We start from the raw sequence: 22,019 nt of genomic DNA on the forward strand, positions 1-22,019 counted from the left end.
ATAACTTTGGTGTTCAGCACGCAGTGGCAATCAACTAAGCATAAGCACACCATCACCAAGCACCGCTTAGAAGTCCAACTAACAGTCAAGGAGTTTTCCATGAATGCCTGGACTGTCTTAAAAAATGGATCACAAAGGTGGTACAAAGAATATCATGTTTCAGCGCAAATTAAAGGAATATTCTTTATTGAAGTCTTTTCGACAATTTCAGTGAAACTCTGCATCCCACTCTTTTCACTGACGGTAGTGGAAGTTAAAACTATAAATCGTGTCTTGATGAACTACTGTTAAAACAAACTTTTCCTCAAAAAGATAGGCATCATTCCTCTGACATGTGTTGTAGACCCTGGGTCAGGGAAACCAATGACCACATCATCTTCAATTGACCTAAACATTAATTTCTTATAAGTAAGTACAATTATTTCCTGGTGGTTTCACGTGAGTACCCGCCGTGTCGACCTAATCCGACGGCCCTCTTTGAAATCACAATCAGAACCCCGCTGTGGCTAGCACATCACTGACTGCAGGCTCAGCATTCGTACCGGTTGATCAGAGCCTGCCTAAAGCCTTTACCGCAACTACGGTGTACGGCACTCGATTTGTGCAGCGCAACTCCTCGCTTGAGCCCGATCACCATGAAACCCTCACAAGGGGGTCAAGCGCAAAAACAGGTCGAGAATACATCCCTGCAGACTTGGATCTAATCGCCCTAACCAGGCCTCGGAGAATTCGTGTACTCCATCACGAACAACAAGTCAATAAGGCTCTTCTTGGCCATTTGATGTTGACTCAGCCGACGGGGTTGCTGCCCTGTCTGCCTCTTCGCCATCCTAAGCACCAGAAGTAATTCGGGATTGGTGCTTTTTAAAAATAAAAATTCCGACCACATTGAAGATTTTGCATTTTCATCCCTGCGCTATCGAGAATAAAATTGTGACACTCTACTATTTTTCACAAATTTCTGTTAGTCTTTTTTTCGCCAGATTAAAATTTATGCTATTCAAGATGGATGGGACGGCCCATCCTGTATTCTTCTCTATTTTGTTTTATAACAAAACACACTCTAGAAACCACATCACCTAAGTTAAGAGAAGAAGTTCCAATCAAGCTAAAGAAGGACACAGCAACAGCTGTGCAGGAAAAGCGATTTGTAATAGAGTCAAAAACAACTTATCAACTCATTAACGAACGAATTCCACTGTTAGAAGTAACCCAGAACTTTAGCACATATCTTTAATTATTACTCCTAATTTAGATAATTTTTTAAGGTTCAGTTCACAACAGCTCACATTTTTGTTAAAACGCGGTCGATTTCTTTACGTTACACGTTTTAAACGTTATTAATTCAGTTAATTCAGTTTTTCAATATGAAGGCATGGTTCAGTTCCCAGTTAAAGTGGATTATGTGTTTTATGCATGGATTTCAAGTTTCAGTGATATTCAGTTCTTCTTTGTTTATGTTATGGCCGCCGATTTCAATTTAGCTCGGTGTTATTGGTTTGTATAAAATGTGTTTGAAAATGCTTTGGTTAACAGAGAAGGAGAAATTAATATTTTCTCCCAATTGAATTAAAACAGGCCAGACTCACAGTCAATTGTCCCACTCAGCCTACAACAGCAGCAGCCCGCACCTGGTCTCGGTGGGATCCCAGGCATGTGTCATTGTGCCGGACTCGCCAGCACTCTCGCACACCAGCAGCAGCATCAACAGCAAATACACACAATCGGTGGGTCTTTCGGTGGATCTCAACAACTCTGCGCCGGAGGAGGAGGACCAGGAGGAGGATATATCGGGGGAAGTGGATATGGACTTGATGGGAGCGGACCGATCTATCATCAGCCGGGGGAGTATTGTCCAGTCGCAGCTGCAGCAGCAGTTGCAACACAGTGCCACCCCAGTCCATTATAGCAATACCAATTATTCGATGTCTAAACAATGTTTGCTTAATTCGTCAACAACAAATGCTTCGACAACGACCGATGAAAATACCGATCATATTATCTATGCAGACATTAACGATTTATGTCATTATAAATATCCAAATTTAGCGTCTTCCAAGGGAAGTTCAACAACTGAATCTACCCAGCAGATTCCCATTGAGAATAATCTCAGCCACACTTTCAATGAGCGCGATATTTACGCAACTGTGAATCGAAAGAATAAAACCAAAGCTCGCGGGAAACACCTCAGCGATGAATTCATTGATGAGTCGATAGTTCAGTACACTCTTTCCAAACGAAGCCTTAATATCCTTTCTGATGGAGAAAGAAGTAACCGGGACTATTACATTAGTCCATATGCATCGACTATTCATCACCCCTATCATAACGACCTAAATCATCCAAAGGATTCAACTTCTGACTACTTCGCTCAATCACTAACTCAAACTAATCATTATCTATCTCATTCGCTTGAGTCGCAGAGTTCACATTCTATGAGCCGCACGACTCACTCCCTTCCTCGTAATTCGGAGCTTTCAGGAGTTGATTCGATGGATTCTTATGACAGTCATTATCTAACGCATCAATCAATGGGCAATCTTCGCAATCGAGGAGTCTTAGCGAATGTGTCTGGCTATAACCAAATCTATGCAAATGTTGGCACAACATTGCCGGCAGATGACCGCAGCTCTTCAGTATCACCTTTAGATCGGCTTAAAAATTCATCAGAAAGGTTGGAATTCGAGTTATCCAATATAAACTTGTACTCTGCAATCCAATACAAGGAGGGCTACGAAGAGAATGTTCTCTATGACACGATAGAGAACAGCAAAGAAACGTGGCTGAAAAGCACTTCGTGTAAGGACCTCTACGACTTCTCATCTCTAGAAGGAGAAAAATCAAAGCCTATGACTGCTTTTGACCGTGAATTTCTGGCTTTTAGTCGCATTGATTCGCCTGTCACACGTTATGACGATGCACGCCATTCTATGTATATGACAAAGAATCATTCAATTGAAGCCACGCAGGACTTCAATCCCCTTTGTGATGCGAAAGTGTATTCTTCCAGCTACCCAGGAAGCACATACAACACTGTTGATCACCATAAACGAGTTTATCCAAATCATCTTGAATTCACGGGATCTCAGGATGACATATCTCACGATAGTTATGAACTCCTGGAGAAATCAGATAACGAAGGCTATTATGCAAAGCAAGCTAGATCGTGTTCCCTTGATTCGGGAAACTACATTGCCAGCGATGACGACAGCGTGACTGAATTCGGCAAGTATAGGTCGGCTTTGGACGTGAAGTGTAAGTCAGCTGTTGACATAATGAATGATATTTGGGATGTAGAAGATCCTCGGTATTTACCCAGAGAGAAATTGTGCGTAAAATCCGATGGCAGTTTCTATAAGCAAGTAAAAAAGGCAATGGGATCGCGTACTTCGAGCCAAGAGTCGAAAAGTGATTTCTACGAGACCAAAATTTCTCGTAGTTCGGATTCGAGCAAAAAGTCCAGAGATAGTCTTTATCACACAGACAGTAAAAAATCACGTGATACTACCAAGTCTGGATTGAACTCGCGAACTTCGAGCCAAGAGTCGAAGGAGTCATTTGGCGAGTGCCTAACACGTAACTATGAAATGCCTAAAACGACCGGGAAAAAAATCAAAAGTTTGACAAACAAAAAACCTTACGACAAAAGCTCCAGTCAGGAATCAAAAAGTGATTATTACGATGCGAAAATGTCACTGCAAAGTTTAGACAAGTCGTTTGAAGCAGAGCCAGTCGATAATGATGGACTATTTGTCAGGCCAAAGGTAAAAAGTCATGACAGTCTTCTTTCTGAGCTCAAAGCTGCTACGAAGAGTAATTTCTATGACAGTATGGATACTTATTCTACTTTCCCTTCTAACAGAACTCACAAAACTTCCAATGTTCATTCTGTCAGCCTTCAAAATGTTGAAATCGAACGCAATGCCAAGTCGTTTGGCTCTATGAGTCGATCGCCTGATGCAGGCTCACCTCGCTCCACGAAAGAGATGGAAGTTCAAACTTGGGATAGTCCTGATGTTGATCAAAGTACTTTAGATGCGCAAGCTGAGAAAATGCGTGCTTTTCGTAGAAGATCCGATAGCGAGAACATCTTTAGTTTCGATCAAGACCGTATTGAGTCTCTAACGGGTAGTACAACTGCGGCAGAGACCCCTCCCTGCACTGAGAAAAACAAACGAAGCCCGGAATACCCGTTGACACCGGAACTTATGTCTGAATTTGATAAGCAAGCACATACGCCGACCTCGAAGAAGGTAACTCGAAAGGAAGAGTTGATTGCGAAAACTCATTTTGAGGAATACAACCCGAAATTACTAATAGATCCGAACATGCAATTGACTGGTCCTCTAGTTCCGCATACTTACACTCATCCAACAGTAGAACGCACAAAGAGTGATCCTAATTCTCTGGCAAATCGCTCTCGGCTGGGAAATAATTCTCGTCGCCATGTGCTTATGCATCAGAAATCCATTGATTTAACTCCGGCCGATTCAAGTGATGAGGACTATTTCTATAAACAGATTCCTAGTGCTCCACCGCTTTGCAAAACATATGGTAATTTTGAGATTCCAAAAAGCTATGATGTTCCCATTACAGTGACTGATATCCCCAAAACTGGATTTGAGATGCCCAAAAGCTTCTTCCGTGAATATGAGAAACGTGTTTCGAAGACGCTCAAGGATGATATCCCTTACGTACTTCATAAAAGGCATATTATGAATGGAACTGCACCTTCTCCGCTCGATGGAAAGAAGCATCAAAAACCGAAGAGTCCAAAATCTCCTAAGTCTCCAAAGTCTCCTAAATCTCCCAAAATTGATACTAGACGAGATGACCTACTTTCTGCAGATATCTTGCCAGATATTTTGGATAATTTACAGCCGGAAAAAAGTCAAGAATTCCTGTTCACCCAAAATATCGACTTATCTAAAGTTAATCCAGTCACACTTGAAGTTGATAAGTCCGTGCGGCCGGTCGAACTCTCAAGTCCAAAGCGAGATATTACGAAACTTATGGATCCCAAACTAATGGAGAAACTTAACAATAAATTGAGCCAAATTGAAAGCGATTCTGCAACTAGTTCAAGGACGGAGAGCTTACAAAGAGAGCAACAGAAGATTAAATTAGAACAAAAACAAAGCGAATTAATTCAAAATCTCAAGAAGGAATTGGCCGTACCCTCCAAGCGCGTGACAAAACCTCGGATAATTCAAAAGAACCGGCAAAATGTCAAGTCGAAAAATAAGGGCAAGATTCGAATAACGTCTTTCTCTTCAGACGACGAGAGTCTCGATTCCGATGATGTTTTTGGATCGGCTGAAGCTATCCCATCTCATTTGGAATTTTCTCCGCCCCAATCTAGAAAAGAAATTGAGCCAATTTTGAAAATTGAACACAGTAAGATTATGTCTGCAGCATGGGGACGTGGACAAACCATGAGCTCCACTGAGATTGAAGGTTCTCCTCCGCAATGCCGACGTCTTGCTGATCTTGAGAGCCGATATCATACTCAAAAGCTGGATCCTCCATATGCTAATGCCACTGAACTTCGTAGAATTTCTGAAAGGTCTATTTCGATACCAAGTTCCGAAGATGAAGGAAATTTTTTAAATAAGAAGCGATTAGAAGAATGTACGGGTGACTATCAAAAAACTGAGAACATTCCGTCTCCCATCCTGGAGTCTGTAGAACTGTTTCGAACGGACGACGATGCCTATGAGACCTGTCATGAAGATAAAATATCGGATTCCGACATTGCATATATTTTGAAGAAGAATGAAAAAAAAGATGCCACTAAAAGCGAACTCTCGAAGGCTAAGGCGAAGCTGATCGAAGATCTTATAGACTCCTCCCTTATCATGAGATCAAAGGGTCACGCTCCTATTCTTTTCGCACATGCGCGTCTAAATCTTTCAGAGGGATCAGCATTTGCATCTCTGCAAAGACAAAAGGCTACTCAAGAATCACCTACTTCAGGGCGACGTGCCAAGAGTCTTGATACCCCTGTCATTTCACTTAACAAGCTCCCGCCTATGAATGCTTTCTCCTCGAAAGATGATACAGTTGGTTTCGAGGAAGAAGAAGGCGAGATTTTGGAAGAAAAGCTGTTGAGTCGGGAAGACACAATGGAGGAAGAGAAAGCTGATAGTGTGCAATCGTGTGCTGGATCGATTCCGTCAGGGAATAATATCAGCAGCAGATCGCGAAGTAGTGCGTTAATTCATACTATTTTTATTGACAAGGAAGAACAATCTTTACTTAACCAGTTGCAGTTTATTGAGAAGATCACTCTTCAAAGCGTGAAGATTAAAGAAAAAAAGAAATCAAAAATGAAGCTGAAAAGTGGGGATCATTTAATTTTGGACATTCCACGGTATAAACTTGATCGTTCACCTTTCAGTTCAGCAAACAGTTCACGAAAAACGTCGCCCGGGGTGAGCAGGGCTAGCAGTATTGAAAGCACTAAGGGACGAATTAGATCAAGCTCCAAAGATAGTGGCAGAATCACTTCTAAATCAGCTGAAAAACTGTTCAAGGAAGATGCCAGACTCGCAAAAAAAGATGCAATAAAGAAAAATGGTTCCAAAGATCGACCTAAATCTCTTGAAAAGGAACCAAGAAAAACATTAAGTAAAGACAAAAGTAAGTCCCAAGAAGAAACTGAGCTAGATATAGCTAAGCGCAAAGAACGACAACAGAAACTGTACGAATCAGCGATGAAGCAGACGATAACAATGTTGAGCCCAGTAAAAGATCAACTTCCGCCATTTCCTGCTCCGGAGGATAAAATTTCTGTGAAAACCGAAGGAGATAAGATCATCATTGAAACAGATTTCAAGAGTAAAGCTGAGGATCACGTTTTAATAGCCAAATCTCCACGAAAACTTGATTGTTCTCTTGTGAAATTTAGTCGAAGTTTTGAAGAAGGACGCAGTCAAGAAAAACTCGAAAAGGCAAATCGAAGTTTTGAAGACCGGAACAAATCATTCGAGGAAGGTGATAAGAGTGATATAGGTGAAGAGATGATAATCAAGTCACCACGGAAAATTGCAAAAAGTCAGGAACTTAAGCAGAAAATCGAAGGATCTGTGGTGCATAAGAAGTTCGAAGGAAAATCGAAAAGTCTAGAGAAAAAACCGGATCATCAATATTTAGGTCCTGAAGTGAAGACTCGAAGTCTAGATAGAAACTATGAAGAATCGAAAGGGAAGCCACCTCAACAAGCATTAGAATCTTCAGAACGGGCAGCCAAATCTCACATGGCAAAGGAAGATCATAACAAGCTTGCTCAGTGCCAGTCGTTAGATGAGAAAAAAACTCAACAGCATTCTAAGCATGCAGGGCACGACCGGAGAACGTACTCCCAGCCGGAACAAGTGGTCGAGGAAATTGATATGCAAGCTGTGATTTGTGAGCGTAGATCTTTGGATTTGCTAAAACGACAGTCACTTTCATCTGTAGAAGCAAAAGAATCCGAATCAGAAGTCCCTAGTAGGAAACATTCTAGAGGAGATAGTGGAGATGAATCGCTAACTTCGGTAAGTGATACAAAACCTGAGAGAAATGAATACGGACACAGAGTACCAACAATAGAGTGTGAAGAACCGTCACTTGAAGAAGATGATTTATCTAGTGAACAGAAACACTTGAAGGTTAGTCAGGATGCCCATCGTTTGAGCCTGGAACGCAGCCGCAGTGATGAAACTACGTCATGGATTACAGTAGAGTGTGAGGAGTACATTGGATCTGACACATCTGAAAATGAACAGAAAGGATTGGAACAGCAAGGAACTTTGGACGATATGAACGTCGATATGAATTTTATGGGCTCAGGATCTATAACTCCAACTTCAGATATGAACATCATAGTAACACCACCAGATGCCATAAGTCCCCAAATGGAGCGTTTTCCATTAGAATCTTTCATTCCACCTCCTATTAAGGAGGCGCCACCATTGCCACCGCCTCCCCCACAGGAAGAGGAACAACAGGAAGAAGTAGTAAAGAAGGAATTTGGGAAACGTGGTAGTGATAAATCTAAGAGCTCTGATAGTTCGTGGACAAGTGGCGAAAAGGAACCTAGTCCAGCGCAAGAAGCAGAACGAATGAACCGACAAGACTGGAGCCTGTCAGTAAGTGGAAAAGAAAAAAGTTCATTAGATGAGGAATCAAGCGTCAGTTGCTCGATTGCCCGTCCACTTGGTATATCTCAAGATTTTGGTGATTTAGAAGAGAAAAAATGCTTGGAGCTGAAAGAACAAATGATGAAACTTGACCTAGAGCAAACAGAGCAAAAACAGGAATCAGTTAAATCTCCGATTCGTAAAACTTCAACTCCAACTTTAGAGAAACAATGTCCAATTGATTTGGGGTCAGGTTCTGAGCTAGACCAAGGACCAGAACCTGATGAGCAAATTCCGAAGCCAGCACATCGTCGAGATGACAGTGAATCAAGCTCAGGAGGATCAGCTCAGAATATTCCGAGAATTGTAAAACCAGCAAGAACCGGCGGAGCTCATAAAAAGCTTTGTCGAAGTACTCCTCACGAGACCGGCGACAAATTATTGAAAACATCAAACGGAAGTTCTTTAGAATCAAAGTCTAGTTTGGAGTCCAAGGGGTCGCTAAGTGTTGAAAGCCGTGGTTCCTTTGAAACGGAAAGTAGTTCAGGGTCTTTGGGAGCTGCACAGAGGCGTGGGGAACTAATTCAAAAAGAACAACAAACCACATGGAAACCTTTCCCTATTGAAAGTTCAGGTAGTTCTAGTTTAGATGAGAATTGGCAGCTTCCAGAACAGGAGAGCTATGAGACATATGAGGCTCCATCAATACCGAAAGATTCATCTGACAGTGATGCAAATAAAGTATCACCAGATGAGCAGAAGGAAAGCGACTCGAGTTTCCAAGATGAATTGAATGATTTTCCAACAACGTTCGGCTATCCTTCAATGACGAGTAGCATAGGTGGTATAGGAATTAATCCTACTGATATTTTAGGGTATAGCTCGGGTTTCATGCTGGGCAGAACTTTATCGAGAATATCTGAACGCAGTACCAATTCGGAGAAATCGAGCATGGAGGATGATATTAGCAAGGCCTCAACACACTCAGCTAGCATGCGAGATGAATCTGCCGCATCCACGGATCACCAAGCAAGTCTGAGCTCCGATTCTAGAAGCAATACCAATCTAGCATATATCTCTGATGCAGATCGGCGGACGTCGGCCGAAATGCCTGAAATACCTTGCGATTCGGCAACTGGCGAAAGATTATCATTGATCCAAAGCGAACCCAAGTCACCAACAGTTATAACAGGACGATTTTCTGTAACCCAAGTATGCGAAAAGCGAGTCGAAGTTGAGGAAGTGGAAAAGCCTACATTACTTTGTCTCTCCAATGCAGGGAGCCAAGATTCCGAAGACTGGCCCTTACCAGATATCCCTTATGATCACGTGCCTGTTCATGAACAACCTATTGAATATGCATTTCCGGATCCAGACAAACCTGTTCCAAAGCGGTTCTGTTGGAAGGGAAGTCAGTCGTTTCAATCACAGGATTCTGTTGAATGGCCTTCACCTCCGTCAAGTGCTATTGATCTTCCTGTAGTGGAGAAGGTTGAAACTTTCTATGTGAGTGAACCGCAAAGCGCTAGCCAGGTAATGATTGATTCATTTACATTGACGGATGATGCACCGAGCGACGCCCACGATGATAAGATGCCTGAAGAGGCAGCTGAGTTGCCTGCCTCTGGTGTTAAAGAAAGTCCATTGTGTTTACCGTATGAAGATACCGCGTATTTGATGTCAACGAACCAAGGAGACAATCGGTACGAGCCTACGACTTGCTTGAGCACGGCAACTTGTCTGTCAGCGCCGTTCGATGTTACCTGTTGTGCTACGAGTAAAGCTATACAAAGTCAAAGCATCATAAAAGAAGCTAGTCCTGATACAGTGATCATATCGCAACCGACTCGTTCTCCACATAGTCCACTTTCTGAGGAAGATGTGTTTTCTAATGATGATGTATTTTGTCCCGGTACTGTGAAAATTGAAATCTCTCCAGACGATGCCAAGACTACAGATATTGTTCAGAAGTTTTCACGCGGTTCTAATAATTCCGATACGTCCATTGACGATATTTTATCTGCTTCTTGTGGAACATATGTGGAAGACACAGTTGTTCGCAGGAATTTCGAGCACAGATTAAGCACTGGCTCTTGCAAAATGTGCAGCCATTCAAGTCATTCGGAGGAAGAAACAAGCTCACTTGGGACGGATCTAGATGGAACTGTTCGAATGGGTCTCCAGCAGAAGAAATGTACTCATAGCTCTCACTCCGAGGATACTTCCATTGGACTTAGTATATCAGAATGGTCGACAGGAACGAATACAGTTCGGCAATATGCTAACCTTTCTGGATCTGATAGTCTGTCGGCGGTATCGAATCATTCCGGTGGTGCACGAAGTGAAAAATCTAACCATACGAAATCTAGTATGAGTTCTATTAATAAATCAACGGAAAGTTTGAATGATAGAAGCACCAGTTTTTCAAGTAGCAAGAATAAGTTTTCTGGTGAGAATGGGTCTTCAGATGGTCTTCGGTATGAAGTTCTTTCAAATTCGGACACTGATAAGCTTACAGAATCGGGAACTAAGAGCGATGATACTACCTTAACTCTTACGGAAATGGCTCAGACTATCACTGAATGGTCAACTTCAAGTAGTAGAACTCTAGTTGCAGCTGCGGAATCATCACAACCAGCTGAACTTAGATCTTCTAAGCGAGGTTCTTCGATCGAATACATTCCACTCAAGCAATCGCGAAGTGGAGCTAGTACATCGAAGAAACAGTCTCCAAGTGATGAAAGTCTACCGGCTGTTCATAAGAAGCCCGCGGTTTCAGAGGGAAAAGTTCACGCTTCCTCTTCATCTCAAGCTTCCGTTCCATCAAAGTCTACGGAGCGACCAGTGAAAATTCCCCCTCCTCGTATAGTCAATATGGAGGAGAAAAAGGTAAAAGGTTTGCCTGAAGACGCGGCGAAGAAGCGACGATCTTTAGAGCTAATGTCCCAACGTTATCAGAGTCAAGATATTTCATCAGAAGGCGAATCATTCGTAGAGAAATTATATGGTCAAAGTGATAAGTTAACCGAGCGTTACCAAAGCCAGGAGTTTGCTCCATATAGTCATACTGTGTCTCAAGTTCACCCAATGCCTACTGTACGCGATACGGAACATCATGAGAGACCTTTAGTTAAACATCACAGTTACGACGATAAGACACTTTCTAAATCACAAATTCGAGAGTATAAATCAAACAAGCTACGACAATCTCAGTCGTTCCACGAGCATCTTCTAAGCTCATCGACTGATTTCCCCAAGATAGAAGAGGAATACGTGGAAAGCTCTTCAGCGACAACGACGGCAACTCAAAACAGCGAAACTACAACGAGCACAGATAATTCGTCTCCGATGCCCCAACGTCCCGAAAAGTTAATTAAATGTTCCCCATACTATTCGAGTAGTTTAAGTTCCGAGTCTCCGCCGATACAGGTGGTGCAGAAACCACCAAGAAAATCTTCAATTACGAAAGCTTCTGTTAAAAGTCCACCAAGCGGAAATGATACCGACAGCTCGTTGGATTTCAGAAAACAAGATCCTAAACTCAGAAGTCGAGGCTACAGGAAGAAGCGTCAAGTGCCCACGAAAAAGGTTCGATCTGAACGTGTCCTTATTGAACAGGAAAGTTCGGAATGCTCTGAAGGATATTTCCCAGAAATCGATTCGGGGAGTTCAGATATTTCAAAAGGTCACGATGAAAATAAATACCCAGATTTTGATGAGGAACAAGAACAGGCTACGGATGAATACGAGGATAATAAATATCATCCATATCCGAGTACTTCGTATTCTGGAGGATTTGAAAGCCTCGATATGTCGGACAATGTGGACGAAATGGGCTTCCCACGTTACGACCGCTTGAGTCACATAACGAATCCAATGTACAAGCCAGAAATTCCCGTGCAGCCAGTGAAACCACAACGACAGAAGAAGCGTCAACTGAAGCGGGAGGAAACAATGACGGGACAAGAAACCTTTGAGATGGAATATCAGGGTGTTCAATATACTCCGGACGAAAGCGGCCCCGAGTCGAAGGGAGGTCTTTCCGATGATGTGTATAACTCGAGTGAAGACAGCTTTGTAGCGGGGATTAACATGAGGCAATATACTGCCTTTAGTCAGTATAGGCAACAGGATTTAGAGCTTCCTTATCCAGATTTTCTTTCGGATTATGAAAATGCTCAAGAGTCTGATAAAGATGAAGGGGAGGGATGTAGTGGCCAACATATGATTCCGCCAAGGAAATTTCAAAACGATTCAGACATGGGGAGTGATAATTAGAGGCGAACTACAGTATCCTAAGGAGAGGAAGTGATCCAATGTTTGGATCATTTGATCATTTGTCGACTGAATTCTTTTTAAACTAGGAAAGTGAAGAAAGTTCACCTCAATTGAATCTTAATGAGGTTAGAGTATCCAATTTCTTATGTAAACGCGATTTCCCCCCTTTTTAATGCTAAAATTTATTTCTACTTAATTGCACGTTCGCTGGAGATGAGTACTTTGCCTAGTTTCTGCTTTTTTATAGTAGTTCGAGCCCATATTCGTTGAGTTCAGAAGGATATTCATCCCACACATAGTTACGAAGTGCGACAGATGAAAGTGTTATATTCTTCTTAGATTTTCTTTGTTCATCTTTCAAATTGATTATATGACCCTTAAAGACTGAGAAAATTATTAGATGCGACATGATTCCCTTTTGGCTAAACAGCCCTAAGTATATCGATTTTTAAAAAAGCCAAACGACGTTTTAACCCTAGCTGTAGTTCGTAAGAAATTACAATTGTGTCAAAGATTCTTTTAAGTAAATCCCAAATGCAATTACATGTCTGATGATATATGAATAGGATAATAATTGTCGAAGCAAACATTGATTAGACATCGAAAAACTTTTATTTAGCAATTAGAAAAAAATGTATTTATCTCATGTAAGCGTACGGTTCGATGACTGAGCACTATTTTCAACTCGTGATTGTAATATTTAGATGGATGACGGAAAATGTTTTTTCCTCCATTTGTCAATAAAAAGGACGCGGCGGAAGCTGTTCCTCACAGAAATTTGAGTTCTTCAGAATCATCTTTCAATCCTTGAGGGTGAGATATATGATAAATGAATGTGCCAAATAATTGGGAAATTAAGTTGCCAACGACACATTTACTTTAAAAAGGCCAATTTATACACGCATTAGAGAGGCATTTCAGAAACCAAACGAAATTATATCTACTATTGTTAGAATAATCATTGAAGATTTGTTACTATTATCTTATAGTATGAAAGCGTTTTACTTTGTTAAAAATGTTTTACATACTTTACATTGTTTATATAAAATGTCATCACTTTATGATACGATGTTTAATATAACATAGGTAATATTCATACAATATTTGGATAAGAAAATATTTCTTAGAGATGGAAGTGCAGTTGTAGTTTAGTGTTTCCAAGTTAATATCGGAAGTGGGAGCTTAATCCAGAGTTACCTAAAACCAAATTCTATTTCTTGTTTTCATTCCTTTTGCTCCAGACTTCATATACTACTGCTTTCAAAAATTAAGGTGCATTTTGTTATAAAAAGAAAAGTATTTATTCATCCAAATCAATTTCATTCCCTTTATAGTAGCCCTGTGGGGTTGGATGGTGAAATTCTGATTAGGATAAACCACACTTTAATCTCGAAACAGCCGTTAGGCCGTGTTCGCCTTCCTTAAATTTTCGCTTCCAGTGCCTGTGGTGCTGAGCATCCAATCTCTACAGTACTCCCTCCGTAGTGATGACGTCCATCACGATAACAACGTCAAGCTGGAGGATAAACTCACAGGTTAAACGGGTGGCCCTATGCAGGCCACATAAGCTCCCATTAGAACGCGACGCTGTTCGGCTATACACGGGTACAGTCAACTGTGATGACTGGATTGCAATTGGAACCTCGACTGCTATTGCAAAGACTACATGCCGTCACACTGCTGCCCGACGAGTTCGATGGTGCACAGGGTCAGCCTGTTGGACTCCAGGAGTAGCTGCAAAAAAACCCGGAGCCTGATCTGACTATGGACTGGACTGAGAATCCTGCGACATTACACGAGCCTGGGACAATCCAGCGAGCTGACTCGCGCCGACAAGAGATAATGATGATTTGAACGATATCGTGGATGAATCATTCTGATTAGCTACGAGGAACGCTGGTTTTAGTCTCTCAGTCGGCACATTCACCTGCTTTTTATTCATTTCAACCATGTAGACTGCAGTTGATAATCTTGTAACGACACGCTGCGGAACGGTATATGGCTAAATCAAAAAAATTTTAAGGGTGTCGGCACGCACGAAAACGTACAAGAGCCGAGGCCTACATGCACGAACTACATTCTGCTACCGCGATGGTCAATTAAGGGTAGACAAAGTTCTCGCATGTGCTCCTGGAACTCACAATGACTGGTATTGTCGCTACTGTCGACAAACCACTCAGTAGGTAACCAGAACCGAATACTAACTTGCAGGCAACGCACCCAGGTCTTCAACACTATTTCGTAGTTCAAGCAACACGATAGGTAACAGCTGGACTCAGTTTGCTTTGTCTTCATGGCACATCATAGACAGTCCTATTAAGCATGGTGATGAACAAGCTCCAGGACGCGAATGTCGATGAAAAGCTCGTCTCCTCATTAACTCTAACTAAATTCTAAGGATGAGGTTCCGCTAACCACCAGCTGATGCTTCCAAGCTAACCTTTTCGGATCGAAATCCATCGCCAGAGATATCTCCTTCACCCGAGATAATATGTCTGCAATGATGTTCTTCTGCATGGCTATGTACTCAATTTGCGTCGAAAACTGCGAAATATAACTAGCGAGCAGTTGATTATTTCTGTTTTTGAAAGGACGCAAAAATCAGCTGATTGTGGTCCGTTTTGATCGAATAAGTGCTGGAAATGCTGAATGCTGCTACGCATTCGTACGTGCTGTAGTTTTTCTCGGCTTTTGCTAACTTTCATTGAAAATAGGCGAGCTGTAACCAGCGGTCGCCAAGCTTTTGCTCGAGTACGTCTCCGACCGCCACATTGGACGTATCAGTAATCACGGCTAAAGCTCAATTTGGCTCATTGTAGATTAGCAACGTAGCGCTAGTCCTGCTTTCGTGACATTCGTCGTGAAGGTGGAGTCAATTGATCGCCTCGTTGTCTTTTTTCGACGGTCTGTGCAGTAGGGGCTGTAGATTCGCAGCATTTGGAATAAAACGACGATAGAAATGCTCCGAGGAATCTTCGGAGCTCCTTGACCGTAACTCGTCGCGAAAAATTACAAAACGCGTCTACCCGCGACGCCGATGGCGCAACACCGTCCTTGTTACTAGTGCAACCGAGGAAGTCCACTTCCTAAACACCTAAAATACACTCCGCGGCATTAATCACGAGATCACGGCTGTTAAGTTGCTAAAATCTATTTATTGACTAGCCCCACGAGAAGGTCCAAGAAATCACATGCAGGCGCACAGGGCCGCCAGGAGCAATTCTTTTTAGGAACCAGATGAAGCAGGCTCGATCAAAGGGTGTTTGATCGACGGAATGGCCCATTTTCAGTAGGTACTCCAACTCTAATTCACCGCGGCTAATTTCTCGACGAGCTTCTTCGTGGCAAATGTTGCCATTACATAAGCCACCCGTAATCCTTTGGGTGATTTGCCGGTAGACAGATTGATCGCGCAATGATGCCGATCAGTAACCCAAAATGACGGATAGAATCGGCACCGATAATAGGCTAGGCAAGGAAGGAAGGACACTTAAATATTTAAATATACGTATTTTGTAAGTCGGCCATTGTTTATCCGCACGTACTGTATTGTCTATCTGCCCACTGTCTGATACAGACTGTTTGATGTCTAAGAGAAATTCAGACATTTGTCTGATACAGAAACGCTTCACACTTCACTTGTGTAAATGCGAACATAATCACTTATTCGAATACGAATATATATTATTCATATCGTATTTACGAATACAAATATGCCCAACACTGAGGCTAGGACAGGAGGAGTTTTCAAGGCAGATTCCATTGGAAGTCAAAATTTACCGATAGCAACTTAATTTTCGGACCATTCACTACGTAAAGTTCATAGGCCGATAGTTTAGTGTCCCTGGCTTTATGTCTTCGGAAAACCATGGAAATAGCGCATCCAATTAAGAGGGTGACTTGGGGTGTTTAATAGCTGCGCTGGGAATCGTGCATACTTTGCATACTTTATCTGCTACCTCTGCTAACTGTGAGATGTCCATAATCTTCGACACGCTTAAGCTTTTCCGAATGTCTTCGGCCACACGTCGTAGCCAAAACGATTTTAGGAACTGCTCCGACACCCTAGATACATTCCTCACCCGCAATTTGCGCAAAATTTGAAAATTCAATTGATCATCGAGTTTGGGCCAAGCAAACGTTCCTTCAACTCCATTTTCTCCGGTACTACAAACGCGCTAATCAAATGATCTTTTAATCCCTAAAATTTGGACGAACTCGAAAACAACTTGATCGAATTAAGTCATGTCACTCGAGCTTCAATTTTTCCGCAATTGTGTCTCGACTCTTGCGAACAAAATCTTTAGTCTAATGACCAAAATGGTAGTAGCTTAAAAACTACGATAGTGTCTATTGCCATATGCAACTGCACGTCGCTCCCTTCCACGGCATCCACGAAACTCTCGTTGTCCAAAGACATGCCTTAATGCGGACAGCTAATCGAAACAGGTGTTAACTACGTGAAAAGAAACGGTGCTATGGACACGCGTAGCCCAGCCCAGCGAATTGTGTCGCAGGCAGGTGTCATCAATTGTGAGATTCGATGGAGAAATTCTGATTAGGATAAACCACAGTAGTTCTAGGGCTTAGGAGTTGATATTGGACCGAACCAATTGAGAAGAAATTTCTTCCATATTTGTGATCCACGGGCCCCTCTTTTTGAGCTAAATATCTAAACTTTCAAAAGAATGGCTGACTTTTTCGTTCAGTGCTCTATTCCGAATTGATCCGGTCTGACATCAACTAGTGCTGGAAAAATGATTTACCGGTTTACATTGCCCATCTTGCTCTATTTTCCCAGCATACACCTTTTACTAGTTGTCAAACTTCCCTTTTTGCCCCTTGTGGGGCTTGTGGGTAGTCAGGACGTGGGCAGGATCCAGGGAAATTAATTCGGAGAAACAGATGTATCTTGTTTTCCTTATTCTCGGCAATGTCCCATTTTTCTTCTTCAAGAAGACAGAAGATATTGCCCTGTGTTTGACTAGAGTTTTGTATAGCCTGGATATTCCTTGGCTGCTATACGTTGTCAGGGCTTTTTTATACCACGGTCAGTTACCAATTTGTTTCCCCTGATTGAAAAGTTTTCGGATCACCGCTCTTATGCTGGCTTGATTTCTGTTTCCCATTGGTACGTTTCTTAAAGACATGACTGTGTTAGTTGGACAGCTGGCTTCATATACGTCAATGACGACTCTGATGAGGTCTTCTTCCACTGATGTTACCGGCCGCCCGTAGATGTCCCGTGTGATAGTCCACAACAAGAAAAAATAGGAGTGGTGAGAGGGCGTTTCCTTGATGAACAGTGACAGAGACACCACTACACTCCGAACTTTACTTTTGGTATCACTGTAGAGCAATTTAACTCATCGCACGAGTTCTTCTGGCACTAGGTATTGCTGCAGAGTATACCAGAAGAGTTAATGTGACACAAGGTGAGAGGCCTCACGGTTTCTTCATGAGTAACCGTGCGGCGCATATTGCGTCAGAATTCCAACGATACCCCGTATACGGTTGTCAACAATGCATTCACAAATCTTGATGGTATGGGACAGCAACCGGATCTCTGCTGCTGGAATATCTTTCCTTTTCACATTAGAACAGTTGCACTTTCTTGCCAGTCAGATGGTTTTCTACTTTCCCTAACAGCCCGTTTGAAGAACTCATTGAGTCACAGTGCTGGATCCCTGCTCTTTGCTTAAATATAATCAGGTCCTGTTGTTTCCCCCGATTTCAATCATTTGGTTGCTTCCTCGAATTCAGTAGCGCTGATGTGTGGAATTGCGCAAAATGTCTTAAATTAAAATCTGCTGGGAATATTCTCGCAATCTACCCGTGTGTTGTATGTGCGTTGGTCGAGGGTCCAGCTTGCCGTAAAGATCTTTGTAATGGATATCGCTTTCGTTGCTTCCCGAATGGCATTCTTGCAATTTTGCCAACTAGCTAGTGTTTTAGCGTTGGGAAACTTATGGTAGAGGCGTTTCTTTTCACGGACCTTCATTTCGACATTGTCATTCCGAAACCAAGTGTCAAGATTAATGAACCGCTTAATTGGCTTGGTGACCCCTAGGTTTGCATAGGCCGTTTTGTGGACCCTGTTTTTAACTTGGCTACTCGATTCTTCGTCATTCATAATGGTTGCTAATCGTATAAGATAAGATCATTTCTTCGGTTTTTTACGAGAAACCGCCACCATTTAATAAGCGGTCGGTCAGTGTTTTATCGGTGACTTGATACGTAAGACAACAATCAACGTTGGTCGTTGAGGTGCGATGGTCTCATAGGGAACAGCTTTGCAGTCTGTGACGGTGATAAAATCTCACCGTCTCACGAGGATATAGTCGATTCGCGCTTTATACTGTACCCACCATAACATGTAGAAAAATGAGACAATCATTTGATTGACCATGTATTCACAAGTGTAAGGTCATGAGGGTCTGCAAAATTGACTGACTTCCCAGGCAGCATCAAAAATCTAACCTCGGGGCCGACAGGTGCATACAGCATGGGATGCAAAGTAATATTACTGGAAAGAGCGAAATGGCCTGCGCGGAATATATAACATGCTTTGCTTGCCTAGCACTCGCTTATATTCCAATTAACTGGCATGATGTGAAGTTAATATTTATTCCCAAATCAGGAAAACCCATCTACACACAGGCAAAAAGCTTCCGATCAATCAGTCTAACTTCCTTTCTGCTCAAAGGACTAGAAAGACAAGTAGCTCGGTTCATAGGGGATACACACATTCCTAAGCGACCACTTCACTATAGGCAACAAGCCTACCAGAAAAGCAAGTCCGCAGAGACAGCACTCCATGAGCTAACGGCTAAAATTAAGATGGCAGCATGTAACACTGAACTTTCGCTTCGGCCTAGTTTGGGTCTGAATATAAAAGCGGATTTCACTTGGATATAATTCGCAATCATGTGGTGTTTGCGATTAGACATAAATGAGCGATTACCACCTGCTACCTTACGCTACTTTGGTCAACCAGCCAGGATAGAAGTGAGACAGCGTCTGATGAGTTGCCTTTGCCCTGAACGAACACGTCAGTCATTCTTTTGAATTGCATCTTACGTTTTTTATTACACTATATCTTTAGGGCACAATCGCGTGCCATTTTTAAGGTTTTGTGTAACACAAAACCTTATTAAAATCGGTTTACTGTCTGTCTGTCATACGCATTTTTCTCGGAAACGGTTATAGCGATGGATACCAAATTTGGTGGGAAAGTGGGAACTGTGAACGCTCACGCATATTGTGAGTTACATCATTCTACTACGTCGAATTTAAGGAAGAAGAGGGGAGGGGGGGGTGTCCCCATACATGCAAAAGGGGGATGTACATTTTATTTCTCACCAAATATAGTCATGTGGGATATCAAATGAAAGGTCTTGGTTAGTATTTTCCAAAGTCGGTATTGTTTTTAAAATTTGTTGGAAAGGTGGGGAATGCGAAGGGTGATCACTTCTTTCACGGACCCATTCTCAGAATCTAGCCAACCCAAAAAAATTAAGAGGCTGCCACTCTATGGTATCTAGGCTGCGAAATATCCTCCATACCGATATCTGTTCAAATGAAGTTGGAATGTTAATATAATTTTTGGTAATTAACTGTAAACCCGCCTTAAGTTCATCCTAGTTCATCATGCAGCACTGTAGGCTATAATATAGAGCATAATCCTACCAAGTTTGATGGAAATCGCACTATTATTAACAAAGTTATGATAGGTCAAAGTAATCACTTCTAAACAGTTGCGGAATGAGTGCTATGAGTGCTCGTGCTCTTTTTCGAAAAAAAGTGAGTATATTTAGCATCAAACTAGATTTGGTTCTGATCCTTCAAAATTATTATAACTGATCCAATTGAAACGCCAACTATATCGATAAGGTCCACTAATTAGACGAAATATCATTCTGCAAACCAAATTCAACATCATTTGTCTGCTCTGCACAATTAGACGTTCTAAAAAATCGCCCAAATCACTTCCAGTGGTTTAGAAAACATAAAGATGGCATTTACATGAAATTTGGCACAATATAAAAATAATAATAAATTTATCACGGGCTAACCGACGAAGTTTACATGAAAAATTCATCTAATTTTTTGAATACAGTAGTATATTAGCTCACCAAAGTCACTAATATGCTCAAAATTTCATTCAAACATTTATTCTCAAGTTTGAGTGAATATTAGTCTAGGAATCTAGAAGTAATCAGCAGTGCCAAATAATTCTATAAGCTCCCGATATGTACAGCCGGTTTTTTGCGAGAAAGTTTCTGTTTGTGTTTCTCACTTTGTGAGATCCAATCCAATTTAATTACTTATTCATTGTTATCAAATAGTTTTTATTAAGGGATGGAAGTATAAAGAAATCGTACTCTATGAATTGAGAGGATAAAGATTACAGCAGACAGCAAACATTTTTAAAGTTCGAACAGGTACTTTTTCTCTAAAAATGTGGCAGCAGTAAGTAAAGCTCAATGACAATGAACTCTAGTCAGAAGATATCACCAATGTAAAAACGATGTTCACCTAAACCTAAAATTCCTGCAAAATACCAAATCGAACATTTCAGTATTCAAAGTATTCCTCTTAAGATAACCTTAACCCACATTCCAAAGACCTGGGTTGAAAATTATTATTCGTACTTTGAGAAAGGATAAAAACGTAAAGATTGTCATATTAAATACTTCAAATGATTCTAACACTATCTAATAAATAGGAATTTAAAAGAAATTATAACAATACTATTATACACATAATATATTATATATATCGTTTAGAAAAATTTGTAAATTTTAGATAAGATTTAATGGAAAAATGTCTAAAACTAGCGGAGGCAAGAAAGCAACGATAATATTGGAGAAAACAAGTATAAAAAGAGTGTACCTTTTCATTGTTATACATTTTGAAATCGCGATGTAGTTACTTTCATTGTCAGATTAAAACAGGTATAATATAAATTATCATTGATCGTTTGTAGGAAACATCCTTATCAGCTGTTTTGTTTCAACATAATTTCTGAAAAGATTTTATCTAACAAATAGTCTTCCAAGAATTTAGTTTCTTTTACTTTAGGTCTCCTAATTTATTCAGGTGATTGTCTTTTCGGTTTAAAAAAAATTAACATTGAGAACCGTTCGTTACCTCGTTATTAGCCCATACTTGATCAGGTTGTCCTTTATAAGTTAAATTAAGCAATATTGTTCAGCGATGACGTCAAGTTGATACAAATAATATTTTATATATTAGAAAATTTGTTAATTCATGTGATTGTCAAGAAAAAATAATTAAAAACGGATTATTCTCAAAGAATATTTCCAGTTGAATGTTCATATTGTATTTTTACTTTCGTGATTACAACTTATTTTTGAAAACTAAACAATTATTACGGAAAAATCAAAATGACGTTACCTTACGAAAGATAAAGCTCATACAAGTTTATTCATAGTAAAAGAAATCTAATAAATTGACATTGTACTTTATTCGAATAGTCAGCATCATGTTATATAAATTAAGGTGGCATGAAAGGTGTATTGAGAAAAATCAAAAACCCTGATCTACACAAGTGAAAAGGATATGGCGATATTATAGAATATATTGCACTAGATA

The 22,019-nt window shown here is 41.0% G+C and overlaps 2 protein-coding genes across 4 annotated transcripts in view; both read left to right on the forward strand.

Annotated features, from left to right (window-relative positions):
* Nucleotides 1-22,019, forward strand: part of LOC119659323 (FERM, ARHGEF and pleckstrin domain-containing protein 1-like) — a 215,551-nt gene that overhangs the window by 185,141 nt on the left and 8,391 nt on the right. The gene's annotated exons all lie outside the window — the stretch shown is intronic.
* LOC119659322 lies at nt 1,076-19,636 on the forward strand. Its single transcript, XM_038067346.1, has one exon. It carries the CDS (start codon nt 1,806-1,808, stop codon nt 12,399-12,401), a length of 10,596 nt encoding a protein of 3,531 aa, XP_037923274.1. The 5' UTR covers nt 1,076-1,805; the 3' UTR covers nt 12,402-19,636.

Source organism: Hermetia illucens, chromosome 6, assembly GCF_905115235.1.
Source record: "Hermetia illucens chromosome 6, iHerIll2.2.curated.20191125, whole genome shotgun sequence".
In the NCBI taxonomy this organism is placed as follows: domain Eukaryota; kingdom Metazoa; phylum Arthropoda; class Insecta; order Diptera; family Stratiomyidae; genus Hermetia; species Hermetia illucens.

Excerpts from the sequence above, each read along its gene's own strand:
- LOC119659322 (XM_038067346.1), top strand. The coding sequence starts at position 1,806 with ATGGACTTGATGGGAGCGGACCGATCTATCATCAGCCGGGGGAGTATT.